This window comes from Parasteatoda tepidariorum, chromosome 7 (assembly GCF_982258835.1).
Source record: "Parasteatoda tepidariorum strain Cologne lab strain chromosome 7, Ptep-v5.0, whole genome shotgun sequence".
NCBI lineage: Eukaryota > Metazoa > Arthropoda > Arachnida > Araneae > Theridiidae > Parasteatoda > Parasteatoda tepidariorum.
This window is the reverse complement of record NC_141761.1, coordinates 43,390,019-43,411,599: the sequence shown is the minus strand read 5'-3', so window position 1 is coordinate 43,411,599 and position 21,581 is coordinate 43,390,019. Positions and strand designations below refer to the sequence as shown.

The window sequence follows — 21,581 nt, the reverse complement described above, 5'->3', positions numbered from 1 at the left end:
GCAGTACTAATTTAGTTTAATAATAAAAAGCCAATTTAAAAAATGTACACAAAACTTGAGTGTTTATTATCAGACAAAGAAAACTAATTTTAATTGGTAAATTTTTGATTTTTAATTTAATTTTTGCTCATAATCTATGTGTCACATGAAACTACATGATCTGTGTGTCATATGTCACTGAAAGAAAGTATAGTCAAAACTATCAGCGTATTTCTGACTGTATGAGAACACCAAAAATCTCGGTAATTATTACGGAAGCGCTTTGGCTAAGCCATTTGGTAAAATTAACAATAAAATATTTATGATTATGATTTTGTCTTTGTTTTTGTAACCTAAAGTACCATTTTCTTTAACTAATTAGAATAGGTTATACTTTCGAATCATTAATGATTCGGTCTTAGTACATGAAAATCCGATAATTAGATTAAAAGTTATTCGGGCTGTTCACTTTTTTAATTGTTATTGATCGTTTTAAAACTAAGCATCATTATTACAAATTTTTGAATCAGATTAAACTACTTTTGGTATCTACATTTTTGCAGTTTAAAAAAATAACGTTTTTTTAATAAATTATTTTATTCCTCTCAATCCTCAATAGTTATAAGTTTCCAGTTCAAGCTATTTCATTTTATTTTTAACAGACTTTTAATAACTAAATTTATCTTGAGTCACTTAAATATGTTTTTTCAGGCTATAAAGTTTTCAAACTTTTTTTAAAAGAATTCTGGTTGTTCTGACCATTTGGAAAAATCTTGCTCATTAATACTTTCTCATTAATCCCTCTTTTTATTGATTTTCAGTGATTTTTTGTACCTCGGTTAAAAAAAATGTTGTTTTTCTTATGCTCCACCCATAAAAAGAAAGTTAATTAGTGCAAATTTATTATCAAGATATCCCTGAGTAGGCTATCACATTTTCCCTTAAATGTGTTTTTGTTCGATTTTTTTATGGGAAATTTTTTATTCATACATTACATATTTTTCCTTCCAATTTACGAGGAAGTAATGTTCATAAGTGAGTTTACTAACCAATCGCAAAAGATTTTTTTTTGCCACGAATAATTTCATGAATTTATTTATTTTTTACATTAAGGAAAATCTTATTAATTTAAGAAGGTGTAATAAAAATACTCAAACTTTTTTTGTCCCTGTGAAAAAAATAAGAAATTTTCATAAAAAAAATTTAAAGTTAATAGAATCATATGTGACCCAGGTCGGTATGAAAGAAATGGCAATATATTTCTTTCTGGCAAACATTAATATCTTAACTTCTCTTCTTCTCGAAACAATCCGTTAAAATTTCACCCGCTCCTTATAAAATATATGTATTTTATTATACTTATTTTGCATTTTGTTTTCTTTGTACTCTAAGGGGGCCTGGCAAACACTCCTGCAACCTGTTCTAGACAAGAAGTATCAGAATATGACCAGATGGTTCACTGCTTCTTCTGTTCCATCATTTTTTTTCCAATCAAATCTACTCCGATATCCAAAACTAAGGGCATAAAAATGTTTTTCTAAATAATTCTAAATTGCTACTATTAAAATTAATAGAATTTGTATTTTATTTTTAGTAACAAGTGCTACAATGGTTGTGCAATATATGCCTTCGTTTTAGAGAAATAAATTGTTTTCATTAGATTTTGCTGCATTACTGGAATAAGGCATTTTAAACACCTTTGATTATAACCTGTTGCTTTATGATCATTCTATTAAAAGAAACAAGTTTGCCCGTTTGTAGTGAGAATTAGTTCTCATAATAATTTAGATGAATTCTTGAGATGTAGAGCCGTTAACAGGCTTAAACCTGGCCAGTTTTAAGAGGCCTCTATCCACGCCTTCTTAGACTTTAGGTCAAATTTTTAATTTATGTTTTTGAAGTTATACTTCTTATGCGACTTCCAACAAGGTTGCGTTAAACGTTTAACGCTACATTTTTATTGGTCGGGAAATCACGTGGAAGGATCCAGTTTTCCCTCATTAATTTTCATATTTTTTTGGTTCTCACTAGCATAAAAATAATAAAAGTCCTAAAAGTATTGTTTTTCTATAAATATTTTTTTAGTTTGATTTGATACACATATATTTAATAGGATAGTATTTTTTATTTTCAAATTTAGTGGATAACATTTGTAAAAAATTAGTGAAAACAATCCCACGGACTATGCGACGGGGGTAGACTATATTTGAGGGTGCCCCCGCCAAGTGTAATCGCGATTGATCGCCAAGCTGGGCGATGTTAAAAACCAATCGTGATTCTGATTGGTTTAGATTTTAATCATGATTCTGATTAATTTAGAATTTAGCGTTGTTTTTAAATGAATTTTTAAATGTAATTTCAGAGATTCCTTTGGATACCGGCTGGTAAGATTACTTTTGCTTCTGGTACTAAAAATGAATACTGTCAATAAGATAAATCTTAAGTTTCTGTACGATTTGAATAACAATGGGAAAAAAGCAGTGATTGACTGGTGCATGAATGAAGGTTTAATTAGTAATATATATAAATGTCCTGTTTGTGGGTTACCATGGCGATCCGGGCAAACAAGTATGGCGCCAAACATAAGTCGCCAATTTCGCCAAGGGGCACCCTCAAGTATATTTTTCCCTGCGACGGATTTAAGGTACGTCTCTTGTGAATATCAATTGATTGTTAGGTTTTCTCTTTTGAAATTACATTATGACGCATTCACATACATTATTAATACAAATACATTTTCCATGGCGAGACGATGAGGCAACCACAAGCACTTCCACTGGTTCAATAGGTCCACGAGGGAAAAATGCACAATATTACCGTTATTACAGACCACGGAAGCGAGCGGAGCAGGAAAAAGAGCCGTTGAATAGAACTAGTGATCCTTCTACGACTGCTGATTCTTCTACACTTAACGTCGCAGGTTACGAAGTTTAACTTTTTCCACTCGGAGGGACTCCGCGCACTATTTTTTTTTATATATTTTGCAAACTTTTGATTAGATTAGATTATTAGACTGGACGTCACCTTAAAAAGTAGAAAATGAAAAAGTCGCTTTATTAGATTAGGAGCAATAGCGCTTGATAATTTTTACACCTAAAGCTTTAAAGCAATAAAATGATGCGCTTTGTGGATTTGGGTAAGTAATTTAAAACTACGTGTTTCTCAGTTTTATATTTTTTTAAATCTAATTTCAACAGTTTAAACTGATGAAAGCCGATTTGGATGACGCTAATAATTTCTTTTTAAGATTAATTGCACATCAAAGATCTAATCAAAAATCTAAAAACAGGGCGATTCCATACTATTTAACAACCTACTCAATAACTGTGGATTGCAGAATTGTATTGTTACAATTTTGTCATAAAAAATTTATAGTGAATTTTAATTCCACGTTTTTTACCTCAAATTATGAATGCTAACTAGTCTTGTATTTTTGGAAGATAGGAAGACAGACTAAATATCCATCTTCAGTTTATTTGTCAAAATTAAATAAAAATGATTAAAACCATATTTAGAATTTCCCCTCCCCATCTCTACCCCTTTGACAGTTGAGTTCGTCGGGAGAGGCTGAGGTAGCTCAGGTGACTCTTAGAGGCTGAGGTGACTCTTAAGCTGAGGTGGCTCAAAGGTTAGTGTCACCAAAAGTGATATCCAAATTCTGGAATCAATTTCAAGCTGTCGCCAGAAATGCCAGCCAAGACTGCCACAGAGCAACGACTTCTGCACAAGGTCATAACTCGGCACTAAGCGCGGGACGCCGTAGGCTGACAATGACTCATCAGTTTGTTCGTGGCCTTGCTGCTGCGTCTGGAATAAGAATTTTAATGCTAACAGTGCATAGATGTCTAGCAGAGATGTGTTGTTGCATATTCATAAGAGATCGTATCCGTTGTTTTCAATCTATGTATGAATAGCAAAAATCATTGATTGTATTAATTTAAAATTGTTTCAGAACATTATTAACTGTTATAATAGGATACAAATCTAAGATTAAGTGTCAATAGCTTAGTACATCGTAAATAATTCAGGATAAAGTCACGGTAAAAAGGACAGGGATCCTGCATGCCGTATTCTTAAAATCAATTTTATTATAAAATCCATTTTACCATAAAATTCTTTCTTACCGTAAAATTTATACCATCATTTTTATAGTAATATTTATTTAATTACGGTGATTCAGTAAATATAGTAAAAATTACGATGTACTGGATTTTTTACTCCCTAAAATTTATCGTAAAAATGAATTGCACGGCAAAAAAATACTGATACCTTGAATGCTGGTACTTTTTAAAGTAATTTGATACGGAGTTTTTGTTTATGTTTTTGGATGTTTCTTAATCCTTCCATTTTGGAAAATATGCTTTAAACGAAAAGACAATTGGGAAATATTACGGTGATATATTTATATTTATTTAATTACGGTGATTCAGTAAATGTTGTAAAAATTACGATATTCTGGACTTTTTACTCCCTAAAATTTATCGGAGAAAGGAAATGTACGGCAAAAAATACTGATACCTTGAATGCTGGTACTTTTAAAAGTAATTTGATACGGAGTTTTTTTTTATGTTTTTGGATGTTTCTTCATCCTTCCATTTTGGAAAATATGCTTTAAACGAAAAGACAATTGGGAAATATTACGGTGATATATTTATATTTATTTAATTACGGTGATTCAGTAAATGTTGTAAAAATTACGATATTCTGGACTTTTTACTCCCTAAAATTTATCGGAGAAAGGAAATGTACGGCAAAAAATACTGATACCTTGAATGCTGGTACTTTTTAAAGTAATTTGATACGGAGTTTTTGTTTATGTTTTTGGATGTTTCTTCATCCTTCCATTTTGGAAAATATGCTTTAAACGAAAAGACAATTGGGAAATATTACGGTGATATATTTATATTTATTTAATTACGGTGATTCAGTAAATGTTGTAAAAATTACGATATTCTGGACTTTTTACTCCCTAAAATTTATCGGAGAAAGGAAATGTACGGCAAAAAATACTGATACCTTGAATGCTGGTACTTTTAAAAGTAATTTGATACGGAGTTTTTGTTTATGTTTTTGGATGTTTCTTCATCCTTCCATTTTGGAAAATATGCTTTAAACGAAAAGACAATTGGGAAATATTACGGTGATATATTTATATTTATTTAATTACGGTGATTCAGTAAATGTTGTAAAAATTACGATATTCTGGACTTTTTACTCCCTAAAATTTATCGGAGAAAGGAAATGTACGGCAAAAAATACTGATACCTTGAATGCTGGTACTTTTTAAAGTAATTTGATACGGAGTTTTTGTTTATGTTTTTGGATGTTTCTTAATCCTTCCATTTTGGAAAATATGCTTTAAACGAAAAGACAATTGGGAAATATTACGGTGATATATTTATATTTATTTAATTACGGTGATTCAGTAAATATTGTAAAAATTACGATGTACTGGATTTTTTACTCCCTAAAATTTATTGTAAAAAGGAATTTTAAGACAAAAAATACTGATACCTTGAATGCTGGTACTTTTAAAGTAATTTGATACGGAGTTTTAGGTTTTGTTTTTGGATGTTTCTTAATCCTTCCATTTTGGAAGAAATGCTTTAAACGAAAAGACAATTGGGAAATTACTGCAATTAAAATTTATTTTTGAAGAAATAGGGTACTCTTTTATTGGTGGAACGCAACTTCAATATTTTGTACTTTTGTGAAAGCTTAGAATTAATATAAGAAAGCTTGTGCACTTTTTAATGCCAAGTTATTCTAATATACATTACTAGATTTGTCAATAGTTCTCATTATCTACCTTATTTGGTAAAAAAATTAATAAGAGCTGAAGCATACAATTCATGGATTCCTTGATACACCAGGATCAAGGGTAAACTTGAAAAAAATAAGCATAAAAGTACATATCATCACTTGAATTAACTAATATGGATAACAGTACAAAAGTGAAGCCATTATGGCTTATTTTTCCCAAATTAGCATTTCCCATGTTTGTTTTTTTATTTATTTTTCTGAAAGATTTCTTTTTTAATATAAAAAAGAGTTTCAAGTTAATATCAGAGAAAAGTAAAAAGAGAAACTAATGAAATAAAAATTGTCGGAATGTAGACTTTAACTAATCAGTGAATTCAAAAAAGTATTTCTTTACACGAACAGAATTTTCACATTGTGTTCTTAAATACTCATAGTATGAAGAATGTTCCACATTTTGCAATTTAATTTATTCTTGTAACTGCATTTATTTTTTATGCATTTCAGATGGAACTAAATAGCAACTCCAAGCGAAACCCGTAAGTTTAAGATTATTATTTAAACTTATTCCATATAAAAATCAGGCAATTTCAGAAAAATAATGTCTTTTACAGCCGTCCAATTTATGTTGACGTAGATGTAGATGACGACGAAATTCTACGTTATGTATTTAGTCCCAAATATCAGGCAAGTATAACTTTCGTATTACTGAATGCTTATTTAATTCAAGAATTAAGAATAAAGTAATGAATACTTTATCATAAGCTCACGATTTAATGAACTCATTTCATAATAAATTTAAAACTCTTGTTCTATCTCATAGAATTTCTATTTATATTCCATTTTATTTTCTAGGAAACATAATGGATTTTGTTGCATGTTTTTAAGTTGCAATTCTTATGTTTATAAAATATATATGAAGTTTAAATAAAAAAAAAATTTTAATTTTATTTTTAACTTTAATTACTTTCAGAAAGCAAAATTGAATTATCAGATGATATTTTTATCTGCCCTCGTAATAAAAAACGATACTATTGATATTAATAAAATTAATTTAATTAATTTCCTTCGTTGATTTTTCTTCGTTATTTTACGTATTTCTGATAGATATTTCTATTATAATAAAACATTGTTAATTTTGCCGTTTTTAAAGAAAAAATTAGTGTCATAATGAAAAATATTAATAAGTTGGGGGTCCCGAAATTACTGCCTTAATCTATACATTTTCTTATATCCCTCGTAAAGGAATGATTAAAAATTCACTGCTGACCAGGATATTTTCAAAAACATATAAAGCCCCAAAAATTAGAAGAATATTCATAATTACTTTTCAACTCATCTTCAGATAGTTTATTTTCGCCTTCCTCGTTAATAAGTTCAAGTAGTTTCGATAATTTATTTTCCTTTATTAAATCTTAATTTGTGACCATTTTGTGTTAGATAATTTAATATGTGTTTAAGACTTAATTTGTAATTCGTTAATTTGTGTGTGCATAATTTTACTTTTTAGTTTGCTTTAAATACATACGTATATATATAGCTTCTGTTACAAAATTCTTAAAGTTGTTTTTAGCAGATTAATGACATGAGGATTTAAAAAAAGTTTTTATTCAAAGTTTATAAGTTAACTAGTTGAAAACTGTTAATGGTATCAAATGTCCTAATTATTATGGTATTTAGATAGATGTATTTCACGGCCAGCTTATTTTCTGGTTTTTAGCCAGACAGATTTAGTTTTCGTTCTTCTTCTCAGACAACACCATTCAATATCGTTACCTTGCGTGTGTAATATATTTTTTTTAAATTCAGTGCAGGGCATTTTTTTTTAATATTTCACCTTTATATTGAAGAAAAACTTTCTGAAAATATTCAATCACAACGAAAACTACATAATTTGAGTTATTGAATGTGAAGCTGTGTGAAGCTAATTAAATAAAAATGAAAAGAGTTATTGTGTCTGCAGTTTTCATTTTACTGAAACATCGGCTTAAAGTATTGTGCTTACAGTCATTTTATTTTAAGCATTTTATTAAGTTGACTAAATGAGGTAAAAATCAATACATAATTCAATACATAAATGCCATGTGTGATCTTAAATGTCACTTAAATAAAACATGCATTTTTGTGAAATAATCACTACTACTTATGTAAGGTAATAGAATAATGCTTAAGTTCTAAAGACTAATAAAAGTCATAAAACTAATAATAAAATAAGTATAAAGTACAAATAAAATTAGTATGAAATATATGAGAAAACTCTAAGCATATTTAATATAAAACAACAAGACTTAGAATAATGAAAAGAAATCCACAAAAAATAATTACTAATGAAAAATAGAGGAAGATAGAATACATTCAAAATTCCAATGTATTTTCTTAAACGAAATAAAATCATCTAAAAGTGTTATTTTAGTTTTCGTCAGTCCGTCAAGTTTAATTTCTTTAAAATGTGCAAAAATCAAATTCTATAAGGTGGTACATCAATTCACATTTAAAATAAGCAAACTGTACGTCAATATCGTGCCGAAAATTGCGAAAGTCGTGCCTCTATTAAATGGTATAACATCACACGCTGATAACACAAAATCTGATCTACTCACAATGCTTCTTGCTTGATTAGTTATTGCATTGCAACACTTTAATTGCTGTATGTGTTCATTAAAAGCTTCCAAAGCTCGACGAAAAAGCAATTTGTTCCGATACATTTCAACAGCGACTTGTGAACCAGCAGCCATGACGCAAAGCAAATACAAAGCAGACGCTACAGTTATCTTGATATCGTTGAGGACTGTCGTACGTTGAAATATCATTTTGTGCATGAAAGCAAAAGACAGGCCAACAAAGAGGGAGAGGGACATGCTCATTGTAAACATAAATGAAGGTATTGAAAATGTATTTTGAAGATCTTCCACGTGATCTAAAAGTATGGAATACCTCTTAAGAAAGCTTGGATTGACCATTTCCAAGTTGCAGGAACCCATTAGAAGAATCAGTTTTTTTCTCCAACTAGACAGTATCAGGGAAAAATGGAAACACAAGGTGCAGTACAAAACGGCAAATAATCCGGTTAAAACATGATGCAGAATACAAATTTCAACACATTTAAAGTACAAGTAGCATTTTAAAATGGGCTTTGAGGACGTGATTTCAGCAAAATATTTGTGAAACTCAAATAAAAGTTCTGTCCTGGGAACGAAGAACACTGTTAACAAGGAATATACTTGAGCTGATGTAAATATAAGGAGTATAGCAAGGTACGCGAATGGAATTTCGCAACGTGTGGATGATCTATACATCTGTGAAAATCGTTGCATACGAGACATGAAATATTTTATTTTCCGCTGATTCTTCATTACAAGCAGCCACATGACAACTATGATTGTACCGTTAATAATGCTAGCAATGTATGTTACTAAGTACGAGGGAGAATGATACAATAGCAAGGTATACATTGCAATATAGTCAATATATACAAAAAATAAGAATATGAGGAAGCAACGTTTAAAAAATATTACAGCAAACTTTCTAATTTTTGACTTTTTACTGAGAATATCAACTCCAAACATCATGAAAGTTATTTTAAAGTAGGTACCAAAAATCATTTTATCGATTGTTTGACCATTAACACTTAACACAGATCGAAATGGGATGCCCATCATAGAAGAAAAGTCATTTCTGTTATTATTTTATAATATTATGAGAAAAGCGCTTTCTGGCAGATTATTTTTCATTGCTTCTGGTTTAAATTTCAAAACTTTTCAAAACCATCTCTTCAAAAATGTATAAACAAGAATAACATATATTTTATGTATTTATTTATACAAGAAAAAAGCAAATATGATTAAACAAATAAAAAAGTTAGAAAAGGAGAGCAAATTGAACTGAAACATTCAAGCTCCTTAAAGCTTCTTTACTCTAGTCACTTAAAGCGTTTGTATCATAATGTGATGTTTTCCGATTTAATGGCATTTTATTTTTCTACACAAGCGGAGATATTTCATAAAAGTCAATAAAAGGAGTCATTATGAATAAAATAAAATTCCCTTTGTTGTTTCATGTGAATTTCTGAATTATGATGTTTACACATTATTGCAAAGAATATTAATGTACTGTTGAAATAGAATCCATTATCGAAGATTCAAGCTCTTTTATCATGCCACTCATCAAAAGTTGTTAAAAGCAACTATACGATATGTATTTTGTGCTCTTGTGAAATTAGTCCCGGCTTTTAATAAAAGCTCTGACGAAAGATTCATGTTGAACATTTGAAAAACGTTGCAAATAATGTAGAAAAAAGAAAACATTCTACCACACAAAGGTTTTGTTGTTAATAAGACAACAAAAACTGATCAATAAATATACGGATTTTTTATACTCGTTTTAGGATGGTTTAAAGAGAAGAAAAAAGTTAGAAAAAAGTTTCATATCCTCTTATTTCATATGTCATCAAAAAATGTATATTTTAGACTGCTTCGATAAAAACATTTTTTGTTGGAATCACTCAATATATGAATTTATTGGAATTCTTCTAACCTGAAGTTTCAGGTAATTCTTTTAACATTGAGTTAGAGATCCTTATGCATAGAAATTTAATTACCGATTCAAAATTGACCAATTAAATAATACCTTAAACCATCATATGAAGCAAACTTGCTGTAAACTAAGCAAAATTTAGAAATCACGCAAGTTTAACCATAGAATCATGTCATAAAATTCGGAAATATTGTTTTACTTGGCATCGTATTAAAGTTGTTGAAAAATTTGGCATGCTATACATTATGACTCAACAAATACTTTTAATTTTTCAGCAATGTGTTTCTGAAGAGTTGTAGTTCCAAGAATATTATGCTTCCTTAATAAACTGTAATTTAACGCAAATAATATTTCATAACGTTTTGCTTTGTTAACTCTGGTTGAATTTTAAAACGCTTTTTCTTCATTTCATGTGGAAATGTGGTTTTACTTGGCAACGTATTAAAATTTTTGTAAAACACACTATATATATTGTGACTCAACATATATTTTTAAAATTTTTAACTGCATATGCCTGGAGATTTGTAGACACATGAAAATTATGTCTCCTTAATAAACCGTAGTTTGATGCAAATAATAATTCACAACTTTCAGCTTTGTTGACTCTGGTTGAATTTTAAAACGCTTTTTCTTTATTTCATGTGGAAATATGGTTTTACTTGGCACTGTATTAAAATTGTTGAAAAACACGATAGATATTATGACTCAATATATATTTTTAAAATTTTTAACTGCGTATGCCTGGAGATTTGTAGACACATGAAAATTATGTCTCTCTAATCAACCGTAGTTTGATGCAGTGGCGTACGCAAGGGAGGTGTTTAGGGGTTTGAACAGCCCCCTTGAGCTCAGACAAAATGGCAAAAATAAAAATTTTAGTAGAAATTATGCGGTATTATTTTTTAAGACTATATATTTTTATTTGCCTTATGCCTACCTTTTTTTCTCACGGTATTTCTCAAAATACTGAAAAAAACGTTTACTATAATAGGGTTGTACTTTTGAAACCAAATTCAACTAATACTGTTATGGACTGGTTCCTTTCTGTTCTGCCAGTCGCGATAGTTTTCGAGACTGGCTGTCATTCGCGAGGTCTTTACGCGATGATTCTGGAATCTTAGACGTTCTGTCATCTTTGAGACAATTCGAGAATTTTGGAAATGCGGTGAAAAATTATATAAAACGGGGAACGGAGTACAATGTAAGTTTTTCTGTTGTACAGAAATGTGATACCGTTGAAGAAAACGTTTCTAGCATAACAAAACTCTGATGAATGTGAAAGTGGCCCTCAAAGTGTTACTTCCCACCCATATGACATTGGACTTTTTTCAGAAGTTATTACATGCGAGAAGATATTACATTATGTTCTTAAACTTAAATCAAAATTTAACTAAACAATGTTGTCTAAATAAAAAGTCAAAAATGTCTAGCTGTCTAAATAAGGGAAATAATAGTGTTTTATTACATACTCGAATTTCTTTTAGTAGCTTCAGAAAATTATGAACACCACCCTTGAAAAAATTCTGCGTACGCCACTGGTTTGATGCAAATAATATTTCACAACTTTCTGCTTTGTTAAGTCTGGTTAAATTTTATTACACTTTAATCTTTATTTCATGTAGAAATACGGTTTCACTTAGCACCGTTTTAAAGTTGTTGAAAAACACGCAATACATTATGACTCAACATATATTTTTAAAATTTTTTGACAGCATTTGTCGGAAGATTTGTAGTCGCAAGAAAATTATGTCTCCTTAATAAACCGTAGTTTGATGCAAATAATTCATAATTATAATTCATAATATTATGAATTATAATTCATTATAATTCATAATAATTCATAATATTTCATAATTTTCTGTCTTGTTAACTCTGGTTGAATTTTATAACACTTTTACTTTATTTTATGTGGATTAAAGGCAATTTTTTTTTCTGCACAAAGGAAACGATTTTGGTTAATTTACTGTACTGGTTAGTAATGTAATATCAAGTAAAGAAACAGACAGAATTCTGGTTAATAGAACAAAAAATATACGGTATTTAAACCATTCATATATTGATTTCTCGGTTCATATGGTAACGGTTAGCTAGAAATTACACTTTTAAAAATTACAGCTCTTATTACCATACATTTAGTAAAAAAATAAAGAGCTGAAAAGTAATTTTAACCGAATAAATTGTCTTATACTACGCTTTAAGATAAATTTCATGATAAAATTACTAAATTTTAATATATACATCATAAAACCACTTTTCATTGTTAATTTTATCAATTTCATTACCAAAGCGCTTCGGTAAAACTTATCAATCTTTTTTCCCATAAAGCCAGAAACACGGTCCATTTTATCACATTCTGGTAGTTTTGACCACGCTTTTTTACTCAGTAGAATATCATCATCTCTGACATATATTTTTAAAGTTCTTGTACAAACTTATTTCAAAAATAGATTAGGGTCACGAGCTAACGTTTAAGCAAGAAAAAATATGTCACTGTTAAAATATTACAAATATGGAAAGCTGGTATTAAATCATCGAAGGCTATTTGATTTCTTGATTTAACGTTTATTTTTCTTTCTAATAAACATGTTTCAACTTCTGAGGCAAGCGTATAATTTTTCTTTTTGCTTTTAATGTCAGCTTTCTCAATACTAATTCGCCAGGGATTTTCATCATTTTTGATTACTTATTTAATAATCTTAATTCAAGAATTTTTTTGTGCTTGAAATTTTAACATTCGGAAGGATATGTAAACACATTGTTGCAACAAAAAAAAATAAACATCTTTTTTCAAATTTAATTTTAAAAAAACTAAAAAGCGCAGTACACTTTTTTGCTTATTAGTAATTAAATTATATTTTTGTATTCTATTTTCTGTTTACTTACATTATTTTTTAAATAAACAATATTATATTTGTATTTACTTTTTAAACCAACATTTTAGAATATTTTTAAGCATATTAAAATGAAAATATTTTTTCTGAAAAAAAAAACAATTACACTATTTTGTTTTACTTTTTATTTTTAACGCAACTTAAAATACAAAATATGCCTCAAATCTTTAAGATACTCACCGGGAGGTCTAACAAGTTTTCTTGTCAAAACGCGGAGAAGGGATAATTTAAGATTGTTTAGAAAAGGATAAGAATAGATAAGGAAGCTGTGTTAAAAAAAAGAGTCACTGTTCTTCCAAAAGCATAACATTTGTAGCTGTTTGTGTTTAAATTATGGACTACTTTTACTTAAATAATATTAGATAAGTTTTAAAAAAATATGCAATTTATTTTCAGGAAGTGGAAGCGTTTAGCTATATTGGAGGATTTATAGGCATTTGGCTTGGAATCTCGCTGGTACAAGTGACAGATTTTCTTGAGTCATTGTTTCTTATTAGTCGTTATTTTTTCAAACGATGTAAACGTATTGAAAAGACTCAAACTGTATGAATTTCAAATTTAGAATTAATAAATAAAGACATGTTTCTTTAAATCATTATTTCTTGATTGTTTCTATATTAATTTAAAAACGTGTTCATATTCATAATTAATAAACTGAATTAATTTTTCTTCTTCGAAAAAGACCGATTTTTTTAATAGCTATTTATTAGACTTTATTCATTCAAAGATTTATGGTTATTTATAGCTATTAAACAATAATTGAATGGAATTGAATGAACACATTACTTCCACACAAGAAAAGACAAATTTCATTGAATAACTGTTTCTTGCTATACGGTCGCTTACGTATAGCATTATTTATAACATATTACCTATAACATTATTTGGATATGGTGAAACCTTGATATATTACGTGACATAAATGACCTTGACATACTGCCTCGATGCCAAATATATAGTTGTTTTGTATCGTTGTTTTCTACCGATAAGTTAAAACTCTAAAATTTGATGAATTTAGTAAAAAAAAAATTTTTAAAAATCATTGATGTGCACAATAACTCAAATTATTTTGTTTGACTGACAAAAGTGATTAATTATTCTCTTCATTTAAGTTTTGCAGCGTTGGAGTAGTATATGCACATAATGATACCAATTAATGATTTTAAAGTAATCCGAAATAATCCGTAATCTTAGATAATACTAAATATTGATTTTGCCAATAATTTCAAATAAATCAACATTATCTGGAGTACATTTTAAATGCAATTGTCTAGGGTAGTTGACCAAAAATCTGGCAAAACAGAATGCTCTTCCCTTTTTCCCATTCCTGACAACTGATTATTATCAACTGAGCATTTAATTATGCATAAGAGACATCTTAAAGGTAAGACGAACAGTCCCAACGAAAAATATAGTTTGAAATTTCTTACTAGAGAAGGAAAACTTTCAACCTTCGGATTATTTTGAAATCATTAATTGCAAATTTCGTGCGGTATATCCCCTTCAATGCTGCATGACTTGAACGAAGATAATATTATATCACACATTAATTGGCACACTACGCGCTTATAACTCTCAGGCTGTGGATATGCGAAAATAATGTAAAAACTCGACAAAAATTTGTATAGTTGGTTGGGTAAAGTATAGGTAGAACTTCATTTGCAACAATCTTCACGAGGTGAGTTTAAAGCTGTCCTTATCTAACATAACGAGCGCAGAGATACACAGTGAAAATAAAGAAAAAGTGCATTTTTTTATTCTAATACGTCACGAGAACGTAAAAAATTTAATTATTGATCCAAATTTAATTTATGTTATTCAAGCAATTCGCGATCGCAACGAACTATAGGGGGCGTTGTTGTATGAGACTAATACCTGCGATTTCTATATGAACAGTCATTCAGTTACTCTAGAGACGTCGTTAATATAGCACGTAGCATTGCAACGTTCCTTCTTTATTGTGGCTAATTAAATTTAAAAAAGAAAAATGCTTGATATTCTTTCTTATGCAAACGAAAACAAAATGGTATCTCTTTTTATTAGAGAAGGAATATCCGAAGCACATCGGAAAAATATTTGTACATTAACAGAAAAAAATATGTATATTCTTATAAGAGTTAAAACCTAATGCCCGAGAAATAGTTTTGTGGTGCGCAAGAGCAATAACATAACAAGCATTTATATTTAGTTTTATGAAAAATAAAAACAACGTTGCTAAGACAACTCAATAATAAAATTTAATCGCAAAAATTTTAAGTGTAGATTGGCGACACTTAAAACCGCCAAATCTGTAGCGGCGGTGGCGTTAATACGTAAGTACCGAATTTTTATTCCATACTTTTCTGAATCATATTACTTCAAACATTGGAATATACAAGAAGTATACATAAACACATAATGTTATACCATTTAATTTTTCAAAAAAAGTATTTTGAGAACAATTTTTATCAAAAAATTCTAAACTAAAAAACGGAAAATAAAGAATTCTTAGGATAAAAAAACGATTTTAAGAATTCTTTACATTGAAATAAAAACTTTCATATTGTTTCTTTTTTTATTATTCTTATAGTTCTTAATCAGACGTAAAAAACCATTCTGTAGAGAACCATCATCAAATGAAAAAAAAATATTTACAAGCAAATTTTTTATTGTAAAAATCATTGCACTTACCTGATTTATAATTCCCGGAGAATTCCAAAATGATAAGTTCCTTGTTTGAAAACTTTATTCTCAAATAATAGATACATAGTTTATCCCTTCATTACTCTTAGATAACATACTACACAGCAAAATTTTATAATTGATATGAATTTGAATATGTAGCTAAAACAGAATAGCTGAATTCTAGTTGAACTTATTCTTTCAAAACTAAAAAATACTTACCAAGAAAACGATTAAAATTAATTAAGAATCAGCACAAATGGCACTATTTCAAGTAACTTGGATAATTTTTTATTGTTGTTTTCTGAATTGTATGGATACAGAAATATATACTATTCCATAACGAAGAAGAATATGCTATAACTATTACAATTCTGTATGTTCTGAATTCATATTTATTCACTGGAATGATGAAAGCAATGTTGACTTCACTTTAATTCGTAATGAATTGAAGACAGAAGAAATGCATTTTACCTTAACACACACATCTGTAACAGTATCCGAAATCGGAAGTCATCAGTTGCAAGTTTGTTGATAATAGAAATTAAAAACTATTGAGGAATTTTTCTTCAAATGTTTGGCGTGTTCTTTTCCTGAAAGATTTACTAATATTCTGGAGATTTTTCTCAAGTTCTTCGGCCTTTTCCTTAGGGAAATTTTGTTTCTTATTTGCTGCTAAGAAATGGCGTCTGATTCAGTCAATGATTTTGATGGAACTAAATGAAAACGTGATAAATTAATGTCTGATATTTACAGGCTCCCGCTAGACGGCGTACTCGAGCGTTGCGATCGCGAATCAAAAAAGCATGAAAATCTAAAGACTGATTACTTCAAATGTCTTAGACAACGTGAAAAAAATTAAAAAAGGTGTGATTTTATTAGATTTAAGTATAATGAGCTAACGATAGATTTTAACTGGTTTATAGAATTTTTATATTGTTTTCATTTTTGTTATAATAGGTAATTTATATATTTTTTATTTCCAAATTCGAATCTTCCAAAATGTAATGCCTTAACACTTGCATTTATTCATGGCAAATTAATCTATGGAATAATAATTTCATAAAATAATAAATCAGATTAAATTAATAAAAAATAATTCCAATACAATATTTTATGTTTGAAAGCACTCTATTCATCATTCTACATTATGACAGAAGCATTCAATTTTTGTGAACTTTAAGTATAAAGCAAAGACATACGAAAAAGTTTATTTTATTTTCCTTTTTTACAATGTATAAAAATAAAACACTTTAATTTTTACAAAGACTACCATTCATAAGATTTTTTTTTCTTGACGAGATCAAATTGAATCTCGCTACACATGCATACATATACAATCGCCAAACTACATTCCTTATTTCTCACGTCTCCGCTCTGAGAGACAAACGTTTAGCTGCTTTCAAGGGAACACACATCGGTGTTTAGAGGAAATTTTGATAAAAAATCACAAGTAGATTTTTTTATTAAAATATTTCGGTTGTTGGGCTACTGAGTATATTTTAATCTAAATCTTCTTTTTCCCAGCTGATACTAAATTGTTCACTTTGGTTGCTAAGCAACGGACTAGTAAGAAAAAATTTCCTTCTTTTCAAACATAGAATAGCGTTCCCTTGTTAGAGTTAAAGCGAAATTTTGCAAGGTGAAAATCGTTATAAAAGAATGTATCTTGATCTGATTGTTTCGTTTTATCACAGTTATAAACACAAAATGATCGTGCTATCGTTGCTCCATTTCAATGCTATTGTTAACAATTATGTATTGCTGCTTTGGTAGTCCTTTGATAACTTTCTCTTTTCTGAAAAAAATAAAATATTTATTAAAAAAAAATATTTGTTAAATATTGATATTAACTCTCACTTAATTATTTCTTTTAACTTTCCATTGATTCACATAAAAATAAAATATTCATCTAGACGTATTAAATATGTATATAATTTAGAAAATGAAAATGACGAACTTATTATTTTTATACAAAAATGGAGAAAAAATTCTTTTGAAAATGCGTTTCATATCTTTATTTTTTCATTGAAAATAATAGAACAGAATAAGTTAGCATTGTTATTCTATCCATATATAGGCACACAAAATTTTTTTCGCGTATATACTATTAAATATTTAAGATAATAATTTTTTTTAATTTAAAATACAAAAAAATTTTAAAAAATATATAATATTAAAGCAAAATTCTAAAAATAAAATCATAAAAGTTTTAACTTTTAAATCGTGAATTCTTTCGTAATAGGTTAATTGAAATATTTTTTTACCCCTTAATATAAAAATTTAAAAAAAACTAATTAAAAAAATATGCAATATTTTTTTTTTTAAATTTAAATTTTTTTAAATTTTAACTGCAGCCAATAATGAAACAAAATATGTCTACATATTTCAAATTTCATGCAACAAAATTTTTAAATTTTGTAAGACATCGTTAAGTTGAAACAAGATGAAAGAATTATCATGATTGCAGAAAACACTTGAAAAATTTCAGCATTGTTTGAAAACCAAAAAGAAAAAAAGGACTAAATAGATTTGATCTCGCTTTCTTAGTAAGATAAAAGCATGTATTCTTATTGTTTGCATGAATAGATATTTTTAAACCATAAATATTTATAATAATAAAACATAATTTTCAAAATAAAACAAATCTCAAACAAAGGTAGCACAGGTAGTGGTGTTGTTCACCTTTTAATAAAATATCACAGACAAATCTCAAATTTGTAAAATTTCAATCTCAAATTAGTAGAATTTCTATAACTATTTTAGTATGATTAGAAGGGTTTCGTTTTGATTTTTTTCGCTGACTTTTCGAAAAATGAAATCCAGTTTAACAGTTCATTTTAAGATGCGTGAAAGAGCATTTTTAATTTTAAAAAGAATGAAAACACATTTTGAAACATTTTAGTTTTAAATCTAGTGAGTAAACTTAATTGCAATGAGAGAAATATTTAGTAAATGGTTGTCATGCAATCTGAACGAAAGATATTTCAAACTAGACGCCATTTTTATTCAAGAGCTCCTTCCTAATAGAATTCCATTTAAATTGAATGTTAAAATGCTAATGACAATGTTACAGTGAAACCACGGTAAAGCGTACATTTGGGGCAATGAATTATGCCCGCTAACTTCATGACATCATACAAATTGAACACCAAATTAAGTTAACTTAAAATTGAGAAATTAAATGCTGCAAATGGTTAGAACTAATTAACGTGATAATTAAACAAATACATAAATAGAAACAGTGAGTTACATTAATATTTATTCAAACTCAATCAATAAAATCATTCTAATTAAAGTAAATCTTCAGGTGCATATTCCTCAAACTATGATGTCATCCCATTCTTTTTTTTAAATAACTTCAGCGATTTGTGCAGCGGATTTAGTTAATTAAAATGTACCTTTATTAAACATTTTTAGTTTTTCTCAATTACAATTCTGTAATTGCAATTATTTTAAATATATTTTATTTTATTTAATATCCGTCGCTGAACAGCCGACCCAATTTTATGGGTTTACGACTACTAATGTTCAACTCCGTAGCCTTGTAATTTTGAACCCAATCCAGAAGACAAGGGAACTCCTGGATCGAGTATTGGGAGAAATTTTGCCTTCGTGGAGGACTTTTTCATGGATCTAACCCGCATTTGCGTTACATGGAGAAGAAGACCACGAGAACCTCCCACGGTTAGCATCTATGAAAAGATAGGAGAATCTACTGAAAAGAAACATTTGAAATGAAAAAAAAATTATAACAACAATCAATGCTATCTTTTTCTGAACTATTTCCACGCATGGATTCAGCAGCAGCAAACAGCAAAACATAAACGATACTCTCCTTATACCAGATTTCAATGAGAAAAATCATGCTTTTTCAGTTGTTGTTGTTGTTGTCGTAGTCCATTAAGGCACTGGGGGCTGAGATTATTCTTGTTCCAGTGGCGCCATCTATGGCCAAGAATTAGACTTCGGCCACACACATTTATAGCACGGGCCCGTTCATACATAAATTCATTCGTCCATAGATCGTAATTTTTACCTTAACCTGAAAGCGATCAATCTCCAATCCAGTATCTCCAGAGGCCTAATTGATAATGGGGACATGGAGGACTTTGTGCTCCAGTGGATTTAACGTGCACCATTAACCATTTATTACTTTGGTTGGCGGGATTCGAACTCCCTCTCTCACAAACGTGAGTCTAGTGCCCTACTAATGCCTCTTCAGTGAAGCAATCATATTTAAACTGTTGTTGCGAATTCATTCCATAATATGTAATATTTTCCTCATTGCATAGGTAATGGAAACAGTGGCAATACCTTCTTGTAAAAATTTTGGCTTCATTGGGAAAATAAATTTCGCAATGTGCAATAGAATCATACCGTTAATAACTCAACATAACGCAACCTATCAATAGTCAAACACAATTAGGAAATATTAGATTTGAAATTACATTAGTCTCGCCACCACACCAAAATTTATCCCTCTCTCTATATCCCCATATTCCTTCTACGAAAATTCGAGTTTTAAAAAATGACATATGTCAAAATACTTTATAAAATTCGTGAGTATAAGCTTAGAAAATATTTAAATTCAGAATAGCCGTTCAAGATGCAAATTACTATCCATAAACCAGGAGAGTATCAATCCATGTGAGAAGTGTTAAAAAAATTTTATTTATGGAGGACTACTTGAAACATTCAAAATTGTCCGAAGAAGTAAGTTTCCAGTTAAAAGTATTATCATTGTCCGTTATGTTAATTTTTAATGTATTATTATTTCGGAAGCATAATGCCATGGAACATAAACTTAGTTTATTTGGTTATAAATAGTGAGACTTGATTGGTATTATACATAATATGCATTTATTTGTTACTTAAAAACAATAGTGTACATCAATCATCATAAATTTTGCAAATTAAACTATCTTCCAAAGTGGCACATTCCTCATCTGAACAAATAATTCATCTTGACAAAGTCAAGGTTCGTAGTCATACAAAGATCATATATGTGAAACATTAATAAAAAAAATTGACAAGTGTCATAAAACAACACTTGGATGTGTATAAAATATTTTCGTACTTTTATGTACAGCAAAAAAATCTATATTTCTGTATAATGAACTAAAAGTACAGAAACAAATATTTTTTTATTCTTTATTTATTAAATAATAATATTCATTAAATTTTTATGCAATCCAAAAAACTCCATATTTCTCTATGATAAACTAAAGGCATAGAAGCAAATGTTATTCTTTATTCTTTATTCATTAAATAATATTTTTTTTAAAAAAGAAAAAATAGTGTTTACGTATTCTCAAACTGAAATATTTCACACAAATTAAAAACATACATATGATTATTAGAAATCAAATATTTTTACCTTGCAAACATTTCTCCTTCTTCTATAGTATCAGGTAATGTTTTTCCTATTGTTTTAGGAAGTAGTAATAACAATAAGCCACTTATAACAGATAAGCCACCGGGAAGTGCCATGGGAACTATTGGATGGGTTACATCACCCTGCAAATAAAATTTTAAATTGTTTTTCTACGTATAAATTAACATCCTATAAATTAATTCACGTTCTGTAAATTAACTTCCCAAAAGTTACAGAAAAAAATATTGATAAAATTTTAAAAGTACAAAATATTAAAGGTGTTTTGAGTGAATTAACATACAATAAATACATTGTAAGGAAGTTCGTTATCGCTGACATTAAAACTACTGTAATTACGTGTGGGATAACACATAGTTACG

General features: G+C 28.7%; 2 protein-coding genes across 5 annotated transcripts in view; one reads left to right on the top strand and one right to left on the bottom strand.

Annotated features, from left to right (window-relative positions):
- Positions 1 to 13,761, top strand: part of LOC107452670 (uncharacterized) — a 44,926-nt gene extending 31,165 nt beyond the window's left edge. The window contains exons 11-13 of the mRNA XM_071183529.2: positions 6,247 to 6,278; positions 6,354 to 6,426; positions 13,560 to 13,761. Of these exons, the coding sequence (XP_071039630.1) occupies positions 6,247 to 6,278; positions 6,354 to 6,426; positions 13,560 to 13,712 (258 nt within the window). The 3' untranslated portion in view covers positions 13,713 to 13,761. The remainder of the gene's footprint in view (positions 1 to 6,246; positions 6,279 to 6,353; positions 6,427 to 13,559) is intronic.
- A 3,262-nt stretch (positions 13,762 to 17,023) lies between these two features.
- LOC107452687 (organic cation transporter protein) overlaps positions 17,024 to 21,581 on the bottom strand; it is a 60,124-nt gene continuing 55,566 nt past the window's right edge. For all 4 annotated transcript variants that reach the window (XM_021146883.4, XM_021146882.4, XM_043045270.3 and 1 more), the window contains exons 11-12: positions 21,205 to 21,344; positions 17,024 to 17,622 (exon numbers count right to left, since the gene is read on the bottom strand). In XM_021146883.4, coding sequence (XP_021002542.1) covers positions 17,544 to 17,622; positions 21,205 to 21,344 — 219 coding nt within the window. In that variant the 3' untranslated portion in view covers positions 17,024 to 17,543. The remainder of the gene's footprint in view (positions 17,623 to 21,204; positions 21,345 to 21,581) is intronic.